This window comes from Cydia splendana, chromosome 2 (assembly GCF_910591565.1).
Source record: "Cydia splendana chromosome 2, ilCydSple1.2, whole genome shotgun sequence".
Taxonomy (NCBI): Eukaryota; Metazoa; Arthropoda; class Insecta; order Lepidoptera; family Tortricidae; genus Cydia; species Cydia splendana.
The window spans coordinates 21,774,923-21,794,340 of NC_085961.1; the positions used below are offsets into that span (position 1 = coordinate 21,774,923).

At 40.6% G+C, this 19,418-nt stretch overlaps 3 protein-coding genes across 3 annotated transcripts in view; 1 reads left to right on the top strand and 2 right to left on the bottom strand.

The window, feature by feature from the left end:
* Positions 1 to 949: 949 nt before the first annotated feature.
* LOC134805731 (protein YIPF7) lies at positions 950 to 2,696 on the top strand. Its single transcript, XM_063778975.1, has 2 exons — positions 950 to 1,139; positions 1,212 to 2,696. Exons 1-2 carry the CDS (start codon positions 1,031 to 1,033, stop codon positions 1,898 to 1,900), a joined length of 798 nt encoding a protein of 265 aa, XP_063635045.1. The 5' UTR covers positions 950 to 1,030; the 3' UTR covers positions 1,901 to 2,696.
* Positions 2,697 to 2,735: 39 nt separating this feature from the next.
* LOC134805744 (transmembrane emp24 domain-containing protein 3) lies at positions 2,736 to 4,334 on the bottom strand. The gene is made up of 4 exons (XM_063778982.1): positions 4,113 to 4,334; positions 3,766 to 3,883; positions 3,276 to 3,403; positions 2,736 to 3,013 (listed from the first exon to the last, which is right to left on the bottom strand). Exons 1-4 carry the CDS (start codon positions 4,266 to 4,268, stop codon positions 2,783 to 2,785), a joined length of 633 nt encoding a protein of 210 aa, XP_063635052.1. The 5' UTR covers positions 4,269 to 4,334; the 3' UTR covers positions 2,736 to 2,782.
* A 1,700-nt stretch (positions 4,335 to 6,034) lies between these two features.
* Positions 6,035 to 19,418, bottom strand: part of LOC134805999 (glutamate dehydrogenase, mitochondrial) — a 32,050-nt gene continuing 18,666 nt past the window's right edge. Inside the window, exons 5-9 of the mRNA XM_063779184.1 lie at positions 13,885 to 14,042; positions 12,528 to 12,689; positions 11,355 to 11,559; positions 7,315 to 7,469; positions 6,035 to 6,467 (exon numbers count right to left, since the gene is read on the bottom strand). Of these exons, the coding sequence (XP_063635254.1) occupies positions 6,351 to 6,467; positions 7,315 to 7,469; positions 11,355 to 11,559; positions 12,528 to 12,689; positions 13,885 to 14,042 (797 nt within the window). The 3' untranslated portion in view covers positions 6,035 to 6,350. The remainder of the gene's footprint in view (positions 6,468 to 7,314; positions 7,470 to 11,354; positions 11,560 to 12,527; positions 12,690 to 13,884; positions 14,043 to 19,418) is intronic.

A 19,418-nucleotide genomic window follows, 5' to 3' on the forward strand; every position in this document is an offset into this window, starting at 1 on the left:
TAATAATTAATCGGCCTGGTAGCACCGTATTACAACTTTTAAAAACCGTTGATTTTCCGTTGCTTTGCTCCTGAGTATTTATTAAAATTATTTACGCGATTTAGGATATTTTCAACTGTAAAATTTAATAACAGAGAATTCCGAGAAGGGAAAAAATTATAAATCATTATATAAAACTAAAACATATTTGATTGACTAATAAAAAATATGGTTGATTCGCGACATTCGTTTTATTACAATAATCATCACAGGGAGGTACCTACAACCCTAGCGCATTCTTACGATGACGCGTTGGCACGTGACTCGCACGGCGGGCAACACAGTCTCGATTCTTTGTGCGCGTACTTATGGTACATTTCTTCTTGTCCTGAGCAGCAGGTATTATTATTAAGGTTTTGTAGGCTATTATAGCGTAGGTATTTTCGCTTTTGTTTGGGAATGAAGTATCTGTTACGTAGTAACTATTTATTAATCTGTGTCTTTGGGGAGAGGATTGCAGGAGGCTTGAATACGCAAGAGCTGTAGAGAGGCGGAGGCGACGAAACGAAATTTGCATTGACCCTTATCATCATCACTACATCTTATAAAACAAAGTCACCCGCCGCGTCTGTCTGTTTGTACGTATGTATGTTCGCGATAAACTCAGAAACTACCGATCGAATTTTCATAAGGTGATCACCTATCAATAGAGTGATTCTTGATAGAGGTTTAGGTGTATAATTTGTTAAGATGTTGTTGTAAAAGAAAAGTATCAAAATGATACAATCAATCATTATAATAATTTCACTCTTATTATTATACTTATGGGTGCGGCGCACCAAGGTCGCGGTGCGGTGCGGTAGTGTGTTAGGGCTTTTAATTTGAGATGGTGTGGGATGCGCTTAATAACTTTCTCTGTAAACTAGTGATATGTCATGTTGACACTGACAAATAATTGACAACTCATATTTGTACAACATTTGTGCATTTTTGCTGCTGTGCTTTCGCACCGATTATAAACAGTTTTGTACTTAATTTAATTTTGTGAGGTATGGCTAACTACAACAATCCAAATGATTACTCCTGGCAGGGCCAAAATAACAGCCAGAATTACTCTTTCAATACCTCCAATGCTTTTGGCGGTCAAGCTCAAACGTTGGGTAAGTATAGGGCCAGATAAATCAATTTGATTATTGAATTGTGTTGGATAGCTAAAAAGATGATATGTTTAGACTTTCAGAGTTTTCCAACGGACCACCAAGACTTCTCATTTGACCAAGCAGGACAGAATGCATATCCTCCAAACAACAACCAATACTACAATCCAAATATGTTCCAACCTGCTCCAATACCCGGCGAGCCAGCAACGGAAACCACTGACTTTGATGAGCCACCTCTACTTGACGAGCTAGAAATATATCCTGATAGGATATTAGAGAAAACTCTGGCTGTCATGAATCCATTCCACGGACAATCAAAAGCTGACGATGCCAATTTCTTGTTAAGAGACACAGATATTGCTGGGCCAATAACATTTTGTTTAGCATTGGCTGTGTGTCTATTTTTATCAGGAAATAAAGCTCACTTTGGTTATGTTTATGGTCTCTCTGTAATGTCTGTTATATTGATGTATTCTTTGCTTTCACTGATGAGCCGTTCTGAGGGTGTGTTTACATTACTAAGTGTTGCCAGTGTGCTGGGTTACTGTATGTTACCTATGGTTGTGCTGGCAGGGTTGGGTATATTCATTTCCTTAGAGGGAACAATAGGGCTTACCCTGTCAGCTGTGGCTGTAATTTGGTCCGCCTTATCTGCAAGCAGGTTGTTTGTGACCATGTCTGGAGATGCTGAGCAGAGGCCACTAATAGCATACCCTTGTGCTTTAGTCAATGGAGTATTTGCTTTATTAGTACTGTTTTAATTTACAACATAAGTTTACTAGGTACTTCATTTTGTTACTGACTTAAAAGGAATATGTTATCTTATCCTTCTAACTAGAATTCCCATACAAAGTTGTACACCTCTAGTATTAGTTTTGTTTTACTAACCTATTTTTTACCACTGACATAGCATGTATATTGTGATGTTTTTGGGCAAAAGGCTAAAATCTGAGGAGATTGTTTGTTCTTGATAAGAATGATCTTTCAGCTTATTAACAACTGACATTCAAGTTACCTTTTGCTAGGAAACCAATTTTTGTCATGGCAGTATTAGAATAATAAAACCTAGAACACCTGTTAATAAGTGAAGCAACAATATCACTATCTTTTTTGCTATTACAATAATCAAGTGCCACTGTCACTGCCAAAACTCAGTAAATAAATATGGCTTCACTACTCAGTACTCAAATTCTAGGCTTATTTTCTAAAATGCCAGTGTGGTTACAAAGATTGACAGTAACATGTGTACATAAGGTAAACATACTAGTGCTTGACATGCTAATGCCCAATAGATGACACCTTGCTGTCATCTCTATTGACAATGACTTAAGTTTCAAGATGACATGTACTGGGACCACGTCAAGCACCTTACTTATGTTGTGGTATTTCATACTTGATTAATGCAATTTTATCTCATTAGCGGTAGTAGTAAACACATCATATTTTCTTTGTAAAATAATATTTACTCTAAGGAGGCTGATGATTGTTATTGTTAACCATATATTTGTAACACTATAAATTTCAACTATGTAGTGTAAATAAAATTCCTACATTATTTTTTTGTTTTTAAATGATGCGGGTTCAAATGAAACAAAGTTAACCAAATCACAATATATTAATAAATAATCTAGGTTTTACTAAATTTACAATCGGTTGTATAGAGTAGGTCTATCACTGAAGAAATTCTTCAGAATCACGACTTGCCCAAACGTGACAATTACAATGGCCACAGTTTCAATCATAGACCAGTTAAACACCCTTTCATTAAGGTCCTCTGCCCTCTTCCGGCTCTGAGCCTCTCTTAGTCTGTGGTGAGTTTGGTGGTCAATAATTTTGTTCAATCCAGAGTGAATTTCTTCAGCAGATGCTTCAAGCTGTAAGAATAAGACATTATATTAATTTCTTATTTCAAAAACACAATACATAGCTGTTGTAGGACAATGCTAAAATAAAAATATTATAAATAAATAATGTCATCTACAAGGGTGACAGCAGGTGCAGTTGGATGGAGATTATCAGTCTTAATATATACTTGATTAAGCTCATTATTAGGTATACATATTATATCCTGCTAGTTGTCACACTTGTGCAAATATAATGCTAAACCATGTAAGTAGCAGGTAAAAGTAATATTACCTGAGTGAGTACAGTAGCATGTTCGCCAATACCGGGCAGGGGCTGCTCGGGGCCAACATTCAGTTCCATGTACACAAGCTTGTGAGAGAATGTACTGAACTCATTGCTAAAGCACACCTTATATACACCTGAAATATTATTACAGGATATTAATTTCACACAATAACACAATACATAAACAGACATATTGTGCAGCACCCTAGTGATGCAAGCCTATTTGTAAACATTATTCACAATAATAGTGAGAGATGCCACAAATATTCAGCAACTATTCACTATTCGGCCAGTTTGCCGAATATTCTGCATGCCAACTATAAACATATAAAAATTAAAAAATGCGCGTTTTCCAAGAGATAAGACATAGGGGGTGATAAATCTATCTAGAGATTTATCACCCCCGAAAACCCCCTTATAGCAAATTTCATTGAAATCAATCAATTATATATAAATAAACGAAAATTGCTCGTTTAAAGGTATTAGATAGATATACCAGTTTGTGTAGCTGTAAAAGGATGCGAGTCATACTGCATTTTCTGCTGCTGATAGATTATTTGCTTATTGGGTCCTTCCACCTTGACATCCACATCATACTGACCACCTGTGATAACCTGGAACATAATACTGAAGTGAGTCTACCGGAAAATTATAACAGACAGTTGAGACTGGTCTTCTAATTACTCCATTAGTACTTATTTAAAAATGTCAAGAGGTTAGAATGTCAACAATAACTGTGTGAATGGCATGCGATTAAAATGATATTGATAAACTTGTAAGCCTTTACAAATATCAAATTTAGAGAAAAAACTGTACTGTAAAGCACAATTTGTAGCTTATTACCTGATACTCCAAGGATGCAGACGTATTGTTTTCTATATGCTCATAAAAACATTCTATGGCATTATCCGGTAATTCGAAAGTAAGCTCAACACTCTTGGAGTCGATTCCATTATATAATGTAGCTAAGACACTAAGGAATATAAATTTACTTAACATTTTATGAATAATCGGTAAATTTCCTAAAGCGAAAACACTAGACTTCGTCTATGATGTACTTGCGTGACTGACTGACAGAGGGGCTACCGCGAAAACCGAAATTCGCAAATTGCGGGGATCTTATTCTTTTACTCCAATGAAGGCGTAATTAGAGTGACAGAGAAAAATGCCCGCAATTGACGATTTTCGGTATTGGCGGTAGCCCTACTGGTCGTGAACGAATACACGTAATTGACTGCGTTCCAAATTTTATGAAAATGAATGAACTTCGATGAAGTAAAAGCCAAAACAGACTACCGCACCGCATCGTGACCTCGGTGCGGTGCGGCGCATGCATCGATAGTGTGTAAAGGCCCCTGTACACAATGGGCCAGTCTGGGGGACGCATTTATGCGTTAGAGGGAGCAAGTGATATTGCTATCTCATTCTACCGCATGGCTACGTCCCTTGGACTGGCCCATTGTGTACAGGGGCCTTAAGGTGGTCACTGCTGTGGCTATAAGTCAAGCCCCCTCCAGACTATGCGCGTGAATCGCGGGCGAAGCCGCGAACGCGAGTGTGGAGTCGATTTCGCTGTCTGCGAAAATCGACGCCACACTCGCGTTCGCGGCTTCGCGCCGCGATTCGCGCACGAGTGAGGAGGGGGCTTTAGATGGAGAAAGGGATATTTTGACCATACCATAGACTTATAATATATAGAGACGGTGTCTCAGCGAGCTGTCACTGTTGCCACTTTTGTTTAGTGTACGATTAACAATGAGGCCCACCTTGCTGTAGCCATGTCGATAAAGTCATATCGATAAACTATCGACATTTCTTGCAATTTTAATTTTACTTCAAAGGCTTAACGATACCTAAAATGAACAAAGACGCTTTTATTCTTTATTGTGGTTATCAGATCACAATTTTATAGTCACGCCCCAGCAGGGAACCAAGGGAAAGTTCAGATATTTAATTAAAATACATAAATACCTCCTAAAATAAGTGTTCCGCAATAATTGAATTATATTATTATATTATAATATATTCATTATCCATTAGCATTTCAATTATGTTTATGTTTAACGAAGATATTGAAGCGTCAATTAATCGCTATTTCGTTCCGCTGTGTAGCGTTTATCGATATATAACATGATTAGAATCGACTTTTCACATCCCTAAAAGAGCACACATATACGCTTTTACGCAAACATATACAGACTGGGCGCATCAAGAAAGGCAACACTTGATTTGAAGTTAATCTTGTCAACAGTATGGTTGTCCTTTTTTTTACAAACGGCATTTTTAAAAGAGCGAGGAGAGAGAAATGATACTAGTTGCTGCGCCGTGAAAGAGAACAGAAAACGTTGGGCCCTTGGACCATACCAAGATCTAGTCGGCTTTAAATGTATAAACCACATACTATTCTATGTAATGGTGACGATTTTAGGCCAGTCCACGGGATGACCAAGTCGACAGATTTGATCAGAAAAGAATTGGCGTCAATCTCCAATTTTAGATTTATGGTTGATATTTGAGCGCTCTATATAAATAAAATAAAAACCGCCAAGTGCGAGTCGGAGTTCGGACGATGTTATAGTATTTTCGACAATCAGGATTTTCTGTAATAACTCGTTATCGCGTTTTGTGTGGTAATGGGTTTTTCTAAGTCCTTTTCATTTCTTGTTCAATCAACTACAACACAATGACAATGTACAGTTTGAATTAAAATTATTATGAGGGTTATTAAATGCCTAAATAAATAATAAATTAAACAATGAGACACATAACATAAAACAATATTTTATTTCGAAAATTCATGACAATACAATAAGAAAATTAGATTTTCACTTAAATGTTTAACAAAGATTCACTTAGATTAACGTAAAAAAATCCATGATGACTCCATTAACCCTTAACGCCACGCCTCACGCGCGCGGCGCGACATCGTGAACCTTGGCGGAATGCGCGAAGATTTAGCGGTCAAAGGGTTAAAGACAAAAATACTGTGAATATAATGTCTTAATCGTTATAGGTTCACTTAAGTGCATAGGAGCTAGAGGATCTAAAAATGCAGAAAATACTTGGTAATTTAGAGCGCGTTTAGAAAGCGAGGCCGGCGTCGGCGTAGGTGGTGAAGATCTTCTCGATAGAGTTGGCGTACGCGGCCGTTCGCAGGTCCAGGCCCAGGTTGAACTTCATGGCCGTCTTCATGATAGCCTGCGAAACCGTAAATGGTAAATACACGTTTTAACGTTTATAAGGGCCCCAAACCCACAACCAGATTTAACTCAGTTATAAAATTTAAATGCTGTTTAACAAGCTTTTATTAGGTCGACCTGTATGTAACTAACTTGTAATGGAATCTAAGGTAACTAATTTAACCATCTTCCAAGGATCGTAGCGTCATGAAAATTGGCAGCTGTATGTAGTTCTGATGACAATACAATAATATGGTACTGTCGAACTGATCTGATGATGGAGACAGGAGGTGGCCATAGGAACTCTGTGATGAAACAACGCAACCCAATTGTGTTAGGGGTTTTTAGAATTGTCTCTATGAGTATTAGTTGTCTGTCGTATGAAAAGTACAGTCAGCGATAAAAGCTTGTACCAAAAAGAAATTTTTGCCAAAAACTTATTAGTGCAGATGTCAGTTAACAGTAACACTAATTAGGGGTGGCGAGTTAGCAAGCGAGCCATTGCAATGGATCTTTTAGGTAAGTAGTTATTTGATTTTCTTTCTAAAACAATTAGATCAATTAGATAAGCCCTGAAAAATATACTTTTTTTTACTAAGTTTTTTTTTTAAAGATTGCTGCTAGACTCTGGCCATTCACGAACTTTGCCTTAAGAATGCATACATATATATTTCAATTAAATTTTGCGAGTTTTGGCGCTTTTAAATTAATAAATAATAAATTATATGGAAATGACTCCAATCACCCTTCCTTAAAAAATACTATAGCTTCATACTTGACAGAGCACTTGGTATGAAAACTTAGCGTGGTCCAACTCTATTCAATTCGACTGTGAAGCGCTAAATCGAGCAGGGAGTGGTATTTACCCTCGCGGAGCGCTCCATGGTGTAGTCGAGGCCGGAGTGCACGATGTCCTTCTCGGAGGCGCCGGCGATCTTCTTCTGGAAGGACTCGGACGGCGTCACGGGGATGCGCCCGCCCACGCGCCCGAAGCGCCTCTCCAGCGACTCTTGGACGGACTCTGAAATCATTAAATAAGTTTTTTATTATTGCTATTACCATCGAGGGAGTTAAGGAAAACTAGGAAAGAGCCTTTGCCCAGCATCTCAAATAGGCTAAAGAGAGAGAGCTAATTTGAATTACAACAACACGCTATCAACACCCACATTCGACAACTAAAAGCGTTGTTGACAAATGTAAAACTCACTGTTATTCTTTCAGGGACAGTTGCTCCATTCAGGGTTAGCCACTAACCGCTAACCCCGAGTTAGTGGCTAACCCTGGATGGCGCAAGTGCCTCTAAGTTCCTTACCCTATCTAACCCGACACAAAGACAGGCGCACAAATGTATAGCTGTAACCCCTGGGTAAACAAATATAGAAAATGGATACATTTTCATTCATCATCATCATCATCATCAGGCTATAGTAGTCCACTGCTGGACATAGCCCTCCCCTAAAGAGCGCCATAGCGCCCTGTCCTCAGCTTGCCGCATCCAGCATCTGCCTGCAGTCTTTCGCAGATCGTCATCCCACCTGGTCGGAGGGCGTCCTACACTACGTTTGCCAAGTCGTGGTCTCCACTCAAGAACACGTTTACCCCAGCGGTTGTCGGTTCTTCGTGCGATATGGCCAGCCCACTGCCACTTCAGCTTGCTAATTCTTAGAGCTATGTCGATAACTTTGGTTCTCTGTCGGATGTATTCGTTACGAATCCTATCCTTCAGAGAAACTCCGAGCATAGCTCTCTCCATAGCTCGCTGAGCGACTTTGAACTGGTGGACCAACCCTACCGTGAGTGTCCATGTCTCGGCTCCGTAGGTCATGACGGGTAGGACGCACTGATTGAAAACTTTTGTTTTCAAACATTGCGGTATGGATGACGAGAAGACTCGGCGCAGTTTCCCAAACGCTGCCCAGCCCAGCTGGATCCTCCTCTTGGCCTCCTTCTCGAAATTGTTTTTACCTAACTGCAAAATCTGCCCGAGGTAAGTGTATTCGGAAACGATTTCAAGAAGGTGACCATTTACGACTATCGGTATTGGATCAATGTGGCCATTGATCATGACTTTGGTTTTATCCAAATTCATGCCAAGACCGATGCGTCGCGAGGCTGCAGCTAGGCCGTCCAACATCCGGTTCAGCTCCTCTAGCGACTCCGCCATTAAGACTATGTCATCTGCGAATCGTAGGTGTGAGATGTAGTCGCCGTTTATGTTAATGCCCTTACCTTTCCAGTCCAGCGTCTTAAACATATCTTCCAACGCGCTTGTGAACAGTTTCGGGGATATAACATCCCCCTGTCTCACTCCTCTGCGCAATTGGATGGGTTTAGACTGCTGACCCTGTACTTGGACACTCATGGTGGCGGCTTCGTAAAGACATCTCAACACCTCGATATAACGATAGTCTATTTGGCATCGCTGTAAGGATTCCAGAACAGCCCAGGTCTCGACAGAGTCAAAGGCCTTCTCATAGTCCACAAAGGCTAGACACAGGGGCTGATTACATTCTTCGGACTTCTGTATAATCTGCCTCACTGTGTGAATGTGGTCTATGGTGCCATATCCTCCGCGAAACCCTGCCTGCTCCGGCGGCTGGAACTCGTCGAGTCTCCTAGCGAGACGGTTCGTGACCACTCGTGAGAACAGCTTATAGACGTGGCTCAGGAGCGAGATGGGTCTGTAATTTTTAAGGAGGGTTTTGTCCCCCTTCTTAAAAAAGAGCACCACCAAACTCCCGCTCCACGCCTTTGGAGTTCTCCCACTGTGAAGGACGGCGTTGAAGAGGTTCTGTAATTCCTGTATAACAGGGGCTCCTCCAGCTTTCAAAAGCTCTGATGTTATTCCGTCCTCACCGGGGGCTTTTCCATTTTTAAGCTGCCTCAGAGCTAACACGATCTCGTCTTGGCTGATGTCTGGCAGTTCGTCGGTGTAGTGGCGTGTCAGGGTGGCTCTGGAATCGTGGTCGTCTCGTCGGGAATGAGGGGCATGTGCAGCGTATAATCGGCCATAGAAATCCTCAATCTCGGCGGAGATCTCCGGCTTCGACAATACGGTCCTCCCGTCGCGCGTTTTAAGCTTCGTCAGGTGGCTCCTGCCAAGCTGCTGAGTGAATACTTTGGACCCTCGGTTTCGCTCTATCGCCTCTTTAATGAGGCGTGTGTTGGAGCTCCGAAGGTCGCGCCGTACCATCTTCGCTATTCGCTTGTTCAGGTCTGACCTCTCCGACGAAGTCGCTTGGGTAGTTTCCCGTCTTTTTGTCATCAATCCGAGGGTCTCAGCCGAGAGTTTGGATTTCTTGCCAGTCCGCTGCGTTCCGCAGAATTTGACGCCCTCATCCCTCAGAGTTTCGACCAGATTATGTAGGGTTTCGTCAGCGTCATCGGTGGGTTCCAAGGCAACAAATCTATCCCTGAGAAGCTGCTGGAACTTCTCAGTACCCGCCATGATTTGGATTGGGTTAGGGCGGAGCGTGGACTTCATCAGACGGTTTCTTTCAAGCTTGAAGTTGATATTCAGAGAGCCTCGGAGGAGTCGGTGATCAGATCCGGTATTGAACCTGTTGATCACTGAGACATCTCTGAATATGTGCCTGCTATCCGTTATGATGAAGTCGATCTCATTTTTAGTCACAGTGTCGGGGCTTTGCCATGTCCACTTCCTTTGAGGCTGTTTCTTAAAGAAGGAGTTCATTAAGAACAGTCCCTCTTTCTCAAGGAAGTTGACAAGCATTTGCCCCCTGTGATTCCTAACTCCGTAACCATGTGGGCCTATCCGGGATTCGTTGCCAGTCTGGGTTCCCACCTTGCCGTTAAAGTCCCCCATAACAACATTGAAGTGAGCCTTGGTGGTGTTGTGCAAGGCTTTGGATATGTGTTCGTACATATCCTCCACTTCATCATCCGAGTGTGCCGAGGTCGGTGCGTAAACCTGAATTACCTTCATGCTGTAGCGCTTCGACAGCCGAAGGATCAGGTACGCTACCCTGGTCGACACACTGGAGATTTCTTCAACGTTGTTAGAGAGGGCCTTATTGACGAGGAAACCTACACCACCCTGGGATGTTTTGTCACCCTCGCGAAAGTAGAGAAGGTGGCCCGAGTCTAGGGTTACGGTGTCCTCCCCCTCTCTACGGACTTCACATAACCCTAGAACATGCCATTTAATGTTCTCTAACTCCACTTCCAACTGCGCTAGATGGTGGTCAAGCCTCAGAGTGCGTCCGTTAAACGTAGCCAGGGTCAAATTTTGTAATGAATGGCAGCCTAATGTAGCCCGGGGATTCTTAGCACCCCTTGCCCCGCCGTTACCGTAGCCGCTGCCATGGCCAGGAATAGCGAGGCGGCCGGGAACTGGGGGCCATTTTCGTTTGGCGTGTCTTTTCATTTGGGGGTAATGCCCGTAATCCCCACGCTGGGCATGCGGGTTGGGGATCGCAGTTCAGTAATTGTTCTGCAGGGGGCGCTGCTGCCCACCCCCCGGTTATATTTCCCTTAGTCGCCTTTTACGACACCCACGGGAAGAATTGGGTTGGTGCTATTCTATAGGCCGGCACCACACGGCAAACACGGGGTGGCGGCCTCCGCGATGATCTACGAATACACAATAGTACATTATTGTCGAGGCTCGGAAGTAGCTACTTGCAGGCTGAGGATTCGTTTTAAACGGACGACCTTGGGAGTCCGTTTAATTGAATCCGAAGCCAGCAAGTAGCCTTCCAGCCGAGTCATATATAGTGCTTTTCTCAAAAATGGTGCAAGAAATATAAATATCATAGAAATATTTTACAAAAGCAACGTTCTTACGTATATATTTTCATTACATTGATGAAATCAAACAGCCTGCCGTTTTGCAACCAGTTTCAGTATAAGTATAAAATATTGGGTCTGAAAGATATTAACTTACCCAACAGGTGGTAGTTGGACTCGCGCTCATACTTGAAGGTGAGACGGCCGTACGAGACGTGGTTGAGGTTCTTGAGCCATTCGAAGAAGGAGACTGTGACACCGCCGGCGTTGATGTACAGGTCGGGGATCACGAGGATGTTGCGGTCGATCAGGATCTTGTCGGCGGCGGGCGTCGTGGGGCCGTTGGCGGCCTCCGCGATGATCTACGAATACACAATAGTACATTATTGTCGAGGCTCGGAAGTAGCTACTTGCAGGCTGAGGATTCGTTTTAAACGGACGACCTTGGGAGTCCGTTTAATTGAATCCGAAGCCAGCAAGTAGCCTTCCAGCCGAGTCATATATAGTGCTTTTCTCAAAAATGGTGCAAGAAATATAAATATCATAGAAATATTTTACAAAAGCAACGTTCTTACGTATATATTTTCACAGAAAAAAGTAGAAACAATTGAAAAAATTAGCTTTGCCGTCTTTTTATTTTTTTAATAAAAAAATAGAAGTGTATTTTTCTGCCGAAAATACGCCAACCTATTTGAGACAGCTAAATAGTCGCGGCACTAATCATCTGTTTGGCTGTTTAATGGGCCTGTGCCTTCATTTGATATGGCCATTTCAACTTTTAAAAAGTTTGGAACTCGACAAATAATGGAATTTGTATGCCACATTGCAGTCCCAAAATCGAGACTGCAATGTTTTTAACTTTTTAATTTTTGACTGACCATAAACTACGCGCTTCGCGACCTATTTTTTAAACGGCAAAGTCGACTTTGCCGTCCATTTTTGAGAAAAGGACCATTACGTTTATGCAGTGGCACTTTCGTTTACCACATTACGGAAAGAGATGCAACACTAATGTTTGAGTTTCGAGCATTTCAATAGCTATAGCAATATTATTAGGAGATAAGAGACAGACAGAATAAGACAAAGTAAACAAATTAAGGATGATGACTATGTATATGTACATTGTCATTACTAGGTAGGTATGTGCTGTATATATTACTAAGTACTTTTGGTGTTTAAAACAAGTATAACAATAAATTATGACCGTGAAGGCCAAATACGTAAGACCTGCAAGGATAGACTGTGTTATCCCATTATTACTCGTAAGTGATTTGCAACCTTATTGCAACAAGATAAGGTGTACAACAGTGAGTAGGTATAGTGTGCGTACCTTGGCCTGGATCTTGTGCGCGTTCTCCTTGTGGATGACCTGCTCGACGGCGGCGGGCACCAGGATGTCGCACTTCTCGTACAGCAGGCCCTCGCCCTCGTACGGCTTGGCGCCGGGGAAGCCCACCACCGTGCCGTTGTCGATCCTGTAGTCCTCCAGGGCCTGCAAATGACATATGTTTAACTTTGTGTCATGTACTTTTATTTCAATGCAAACGCTTATACCCGTGTAGTTGAAATTAGGGATGAATATGATGTCTATAACTACACTACGAATTTTCTTCCGGTAAGGTAAGTTCAATTTATATATATATTTTACTATATCAAAGACAAGTTCGATTATATTTATTTGATTTACGGCATATGGCATTTTTCGAACGTATAATGTTTGATATCTGTTTTTACCTACTCGCGTCTCGCATAACCTAGCTTGACGAATAACATAAATTGAGAAATTGATTTCGATTTCTGTGTGATAAAAAAAGTATGAATGAACAAAGTAGTATGTAATGCGGAAGTAGGGAACAAAAGCCTCTGTTATCAAGACGTTAAACTTCATGTTCAGATATTCTTGAGCACCTTCGTCGCTTCGATATATCTAACGGCGTCTGTAATATTAATTTAGACTTAAAAAATAAGTTACTAAGTACCTACAATTTACCTTTTCAAGCCTTTTATTTTTAGTTCGGCGATATAATCAGTGGCTATTTACTTGACCGTGAATATTAAAAACTGATATGAATATTTGATACTGATATGAATACCATACTCCTGAGATAACAAGGTGCTTTATCATTTCACAAACAAGTGAAAATTAAACAATTACGTAACGCATACGTAGAACAATACGCCGCTTCGGCCTTTGCAGTGCATTCCTATCATCTATTTATTCAGCCTATGTAGGTATGTCTGTTTAGGTAACAATATCTGAAAGACCGAGGTTTGCTCGGAAAACATATAAAAACTCAAAAATGCGCGTTTACCCAGAGATAAGACCTAGCTAGATCGATTTTTCGCCCCCGAAAACCCCCATATAACAAATTTCATCGTAATCGTTAGAACCGTTTCCGAGTTCCCCAAATTATATATATAAATAAATAAATATACAAGAATTGCTCGTTTAAAGGTATAAGATACCTTATAATTTTCCGAGCTCTGAAAACTTAAAAATAAATGGTCTGTATGTATGACGGTTAGTCTGTTTTATACACACAGTTATAATCTTATTTAAAATGTTTTGTCTAACTTTTTAGATTATGACAATATATCAGGGATATTAAATCGCATTGGGTGACAAAAAATGATGATAATGATGACCTATGCCATTGCCATGATAGTAGTGGCAGGCCGGCTTGTACCTTGGGGTCGATACCGTCGGGGTTGTAGATGGAGCCGTCGTGCTCGATGATGCCGATGCAGGTGGCGCCGGCGCGCACCAGGTAGCGACAGGTGTGCAAGCCCACGTTACCGAAGCCCTGCACGATGAACGTCTTGCCGCCCCAGCCGGGGGTCGTGCCTGCGACAATCACAGCTCATGCTTGCTTAAGCGGTCTTCATATTACACATATCGCTCTTGTCACATCGTTTTATGCTCCCAAGTCTCAGAAGCTTTAGTTTTGTTTTTGAATTTGGAACCTTGTTGTTGAACCGGACGCAGGACGCAGCACTCTTAAGAGGGAAATATAGCACGTGATCGTCCATTTAAAAAGAGAAAACGTTTTTCCACTTCTCAATATCTTCCATTCTCCATGATTTTTTAGTATGTTATTAAAACAATGAAAAAGTAGGTTGCTATAAACCTAGTAAAAGGAATACCTATGTATTCCTTTTTTCAAAATTTGCAATACAAAATTTTTTTTTTTATTTTAAATAAAAGCGAAACCTATAAACCTAGAATATATAATGCTGAAGCGATCGACATCAAAATCAAAGTGATATGTTAAGATTTAGTTAGTAGAAAACGTTTTCTCCCGAAATGGAAATTGTATGAAAACAGTAAGTACATTTCGTCAGTAGCTATACTTCCTTCTTATATAAGTGGAAACAATGAGACGCGAACTTTGCCCAGCAGTGGGACATGACCAATTAACCAACTATAAATAAATTAAGGGTTATTCGAAAACTAAACGGAATATCTACGGCATAATCTACATTTAAAATGAGTACCCAAGTAGCAGTGTTGGGCATTCAAGAATAAAATCATTATTTGAATAAGAATTCGTAGGAATAAAATCATCTCGATTTTATTCCCGTCAAAAATATTCAAATAATTTTGGTCGGGAATAATTCGTATGAGAAAAAATTGAATGAGAATAACTTATTCTTAATCAAATAAATATAATCATGATTTTTAATTGAAATAATATTCCACGAATAAAAATGTAGTTCGGGTACCGTATAGGTACTAATTACGTATAGTTAGGTAGATGTAATAGTAGTTAGTCTCTTGTCTAATTTATACCTATTTTATGGAATAAAATCTTACAAATTGACTGTCGCATAACGCATAGTTTCAGTAACCGTATTATTTTTAATTTACTAATCAAATCATTAGGTTCAATTTAACTGGTCTAGGGGCCTAGCCAAGATGCCAATCGTTTGCGCTCCGACAACGAAGCGCTTTGTCTCTATCACTCTTACATATTAGTGCGATAGAGAGACGGAGGTAGCGTTTCGTTGAAGTAGCGCAACCCATTGGCATGTTGGCTACGCACTCAAGCTGCCTAGCCAAGATGCCAATTTTTGTTTTTAATTTAATAATCAAATCATCAGGTAAATTTAACCGTTCTGGGGGCCTAGTCAACATGCCAATCGCTTGCGCTCCAACAACAAAGCGCTTTCTGTTTCTATCACTCTTACATATGAGTGTGATAGAGAGACAGAGATAGAGTTTTGTTGTCGTAGCGCAAACGATTGGCATATTGGCTACGAACCCAAGGAACCTAGCCAAGATGACAATTTTTGTTTTTAATTTAATAACCAAATCATTAGGTAAATTTAGCTGTTCTGGAGACCTAGCCAACATGCCAATCGCTTGCGCTCCAACAACGAAGCGCTTTCTGTCTCTATCACTCTTACATATTAGTGCGATAGAGCGACAAAGATAGCATCTGTTGTCGTAGCGCAAACGTTTGGCATGTTGGCTACGCTCCCAATGTGCCTAGCTAAGATGCCAATTTTTTGTTTTTATTTTAATAACCATACATTAGGTATAGCTGTTCTGGGGGCCTAGCCAACATGCCCATCGCTTGCGCTCCAACAACGAAGCGCTTTCTGTCTCTATCACTCTTACATATTAGTGCGATAGAGAGACAGAGATAGCGTTTCGTTGTCGTAGCGCAAACGATTGGCATGTTGGCTATGCACCCAAGATGCCTAGCCAAGATGTCAATTTTTGTTTTTAATTTAATAATCAAATCATCAGGTAAATTTAACCGTTCTGGGGGCCTAGTCAACATGCCAATCGCTTGCGCTCCAACAACGAAGCGCTTTCTGTCTATCACTCCTACATATTAGTGCGATAGAGAGACAGAGATAGCGTTTAGTTGTCGTAGCGCAAACGATTGGCATACTGGCTACGAACCCAAAGTGCCTAGCCAAGATGACAATTTTTGTTTTTAATTTAATAACCAAATCTTTGGATACAATTTAGCTGTTCTGGGGGCCTAGCCATTATGCCAATAGTTTGCACTCCGACAACGAAGCGCTCTCTCTGTCTCTCTATCGCACTTATATATAAGAGTGATAGAGACAGAAGTTGGAGCGCAAGCGATTGGCATGTTGGCTAGGCCCCCAGAACAGCTAAATTTACCTAATTTGGTTATTAAATTAAAAACAAAAATTGGCATCTTGGCAAGGCACATGGAAGCGTAGCCATAGCCAACATGCCAAACGTTTGCGCCACGACAACAAAACGCTATATAATACTAATATGTATATCGCACTAATATGTAAGAGTGATAGAGACAGAAAGCGCTTCGTTGGCGGAGCGCAAGCGATTGGCATATTGGCTAGGCCCCCTGAACAGCTAAATTGTACCTAAAGATTTGGTTATTAAATTAAAAACAAAAATTGACATCTTGGCTAGGCACCTTGGGTGCGTAGCCAATATGCCAATCGTTTGCGCTACGAGAACGAAACGGTATCTCTGTCCCTCTATCGCACTAATATGTAAGAGTGATAGAGACAGAAAGTGCTTCGTTGTCGGAGCACAAGCGATTGGCATCTTGGCTAGGCCCCCAGAAAAGCTAAATTTACTTAATGATTTGGTTATGAAATTAAAAACAAAAATTGTCATCTTTGCTTAGCACCTTGGGTGCGTAGCCAACATGCCAATCGTTTGCGCTACGACAACGAAACGCTATCTCTGTCTCTCTATTGCACTAATATGTAAGAGTGATAGAGACAGAAAGCGCTAAAAACAGCTAAATTGTACCTTATGATTTGGTTATTAAATTAAAAACAAAAATTGGCATCTTAGCTAGGCACCCAATCGTTTGCGCTACGAGTGCTACGACAACGAAACGCTATCTGTCTCTGTATCGCACTAATATGTAAGAGTGATAGAGAGAGACTATGCGCAACTCTACGGAGCGTCAACGTTTGGCATGTTGGCTAAGCACCCTGATCGGATGATAGAACTAGATAGCGTATAGCGGAACTCTTCAATGTGTACTATACCTAAACTAAAGTAAAAAATATCAAATCAATCCGACTTTTAAATAGAAGGGTGAAAATTAGTGTCCGACCGAAACATGTTTTTTTGCCGAAACCGAAACCGAATGTTCGGCTTTGGCTCTAGTTTCGGCCGAAACCGAAACCGAAACCGAACCTTTTGTAGACTTGTTAAAATCGTTGAAAAAATGTCATAAAACCGCTTTTACACACATATTATGGGGCTGTCAACACCCAATGTCCTTGAAATTGATGTTACTTAAGCAGTTTTTTTAAGAAAATTACTAGAGTTAGACCAAGATAATTCTGCAACGATTATTTTATTTTAAACGTCAAAACTTCTATGAAATTATGACGTATAAATAACATTTGCACTAGTTTCACTGCGTATGCTATCAAAATGATTGCAGAATTTTCTTGGTCTAACTCTATTCATTCACCAGTCAAGTCAACATGTAGATACAGGGTCAAACAAAAACGCGAGCGCAGCGAGCGCGAATTTTTTGTTGACAATATCGCAAGGCCGGCTACCGATCTTCACCTGGGCCTAAACGTCCGAAGAGCCCCAGTGAGGCGAACTTTCATGCGAAGTCAAAGCCGTGCTTCAGGCTTCAGGATAAGTAGTTGAGCACAGACTCCAACCAATGTCCATTGTATTAAAAAGCGAGATACATATTTCCTTGAGCGCTGGTGGCCTAGCGGTAAGAGCGTGCGACTTTTAATCCGAAGGTCGCAGGTACAAACCCCGGCTCGTACCAATAAGTTTTTCGAAAGTTATATACGAAATATCATTTGATACTTATTTACTATTTTCTTTTCGGTGAAGGAAAAACATCGTGAGGAAGCCGGACTAGTCCCGATAAGGCCTAGTTTACTCTCTGGGTGCCAATTCTTGGGATTAGTTGTCAATTTGACCCCAGGCTCCCATGAGCCGTGGCAAAAATTCCGGGACTACGCGAGGAAGATGATGAGTTTTCTTATTATTCCTTTGCCCAGGCCCAGTAACATGCGACAGTGCTATCTCATTTACTCCGATTAGATACAATTAGACAGTGTGCGCGATATAGGTATTAACAGCCTCTTAAGACTGCGTCGACCGTCTAGTGGCGCCCTCATTAGTGGAATTGTGTTTTATACAATTAATAATAATAATTAACCAATTAAATTCTATACCTATACATGAATCAGTATATGTAGGTACATATTAATATTGTTGTCCTACTTATTCCCCAACTTTTGGTCTTTGTCACATAGTTTAGTTTCATAGTACGAAGTACCATTTCGTAAGTTTCGGCCCGGCCGAAAGGTTCGGCCGTTTTTTGGCCGAAACCGAAACTACAGCCGAAACATGATTTTTTGGCCGAAAATGGCCGAAACCGAAACCGAAACCGAACCTTCGGTCGGACACTAGTGAAAATCAACTTACAAAATTTAACCTATTGTACTACAAAAATTAACTTAATTCTAAATAACATTTTAATTGAATAAAACCTTAGTTAGAATAGCCTCACTTCTAGAATAATTATTCTGTTTTTTATTCCGCATTTAAAATAAAAGTCACATGATTTATTCACCTTAACCTTATTCTAATTCAAATTGATTTGAATAAGAATAAAATTTCTGTTTTTATTCTTATTCTTATTCAAGTTAATTTTTGCCCAACTCTGCCAAGTAGTCGAGTATTTTTCGTAGGTAGGTAGTTAATTTATGAGTAACACATGTGAGATCGTAAACAGAGATAAACTACGAATTACAATCGCCCCGATTCGATGACGTGATAACATTCTGCTAGTAATTAAGGCATGACTGCTCCTGATTGGTAACTTATCGCCATATCAACTAGATTGAATGGATATTACCTTAATAGTAAATGTTATCATCATATTTGGGATTTAAATACGTGACTGAATGAAGTGATGGATTATCATCGTTACACCCAAAAGGAACCGGATCCGTAGGCAACAGATTTTACGAAAGCATCTGCTTTGTGAAAATGGGTCATTATTTTATTTATTCAATTACAATTATAAGCTTACAGTGTAGTACCAAAGCGTCTATGATGCTAATGTAATGTAATGTTGGGTTACTTCTTGCTCATTTTCTCATAGCATCTAGTAAAAAGCTACCCGTTTCACGAATCCCCGTTCCCTTTTATCGGAGCAAGAAAATGATTTGATGACAAGAAATGTTCAAGACTGTAGCGGTATGATACAACACA

Coding starts and splice junctions, on each gene's coding strand:
- LOC134805731 (XM_063778975.1), top strand. CDS start 1,031: ATGGCTAACTACAACAATCCAAATGATTACTCCTGGCAGGGCCAAAAT. Junction 1,140..1,211: donor CGGTCAAGCTCAAACGTTGG/GTAAGTATAGGG, acceptor TGATATGTTTAG/ACTTTCAGAGTTTTCCAACG.
- LOC134805744 (XM_063778982.1), bottom strand. CDS start 4,268: ATGTTAAGTAAATTTATATTCCTTAGTGTCTTAGCTACATTATATAAT. Junction 3,404..3,765: donor TTTTACAGCTACACAAACTG/GTATATCTATCT, acceptor ATAATATTTCAG/GTGTATATAAGGTGTGCTTT. Junction 3,014..3,275: donor ATGCTACTGTACTCACTCAG/GTAATATTACTT, acceptor TTATTCTTACAG/CTTGAAGCATCTGCTGAAGA.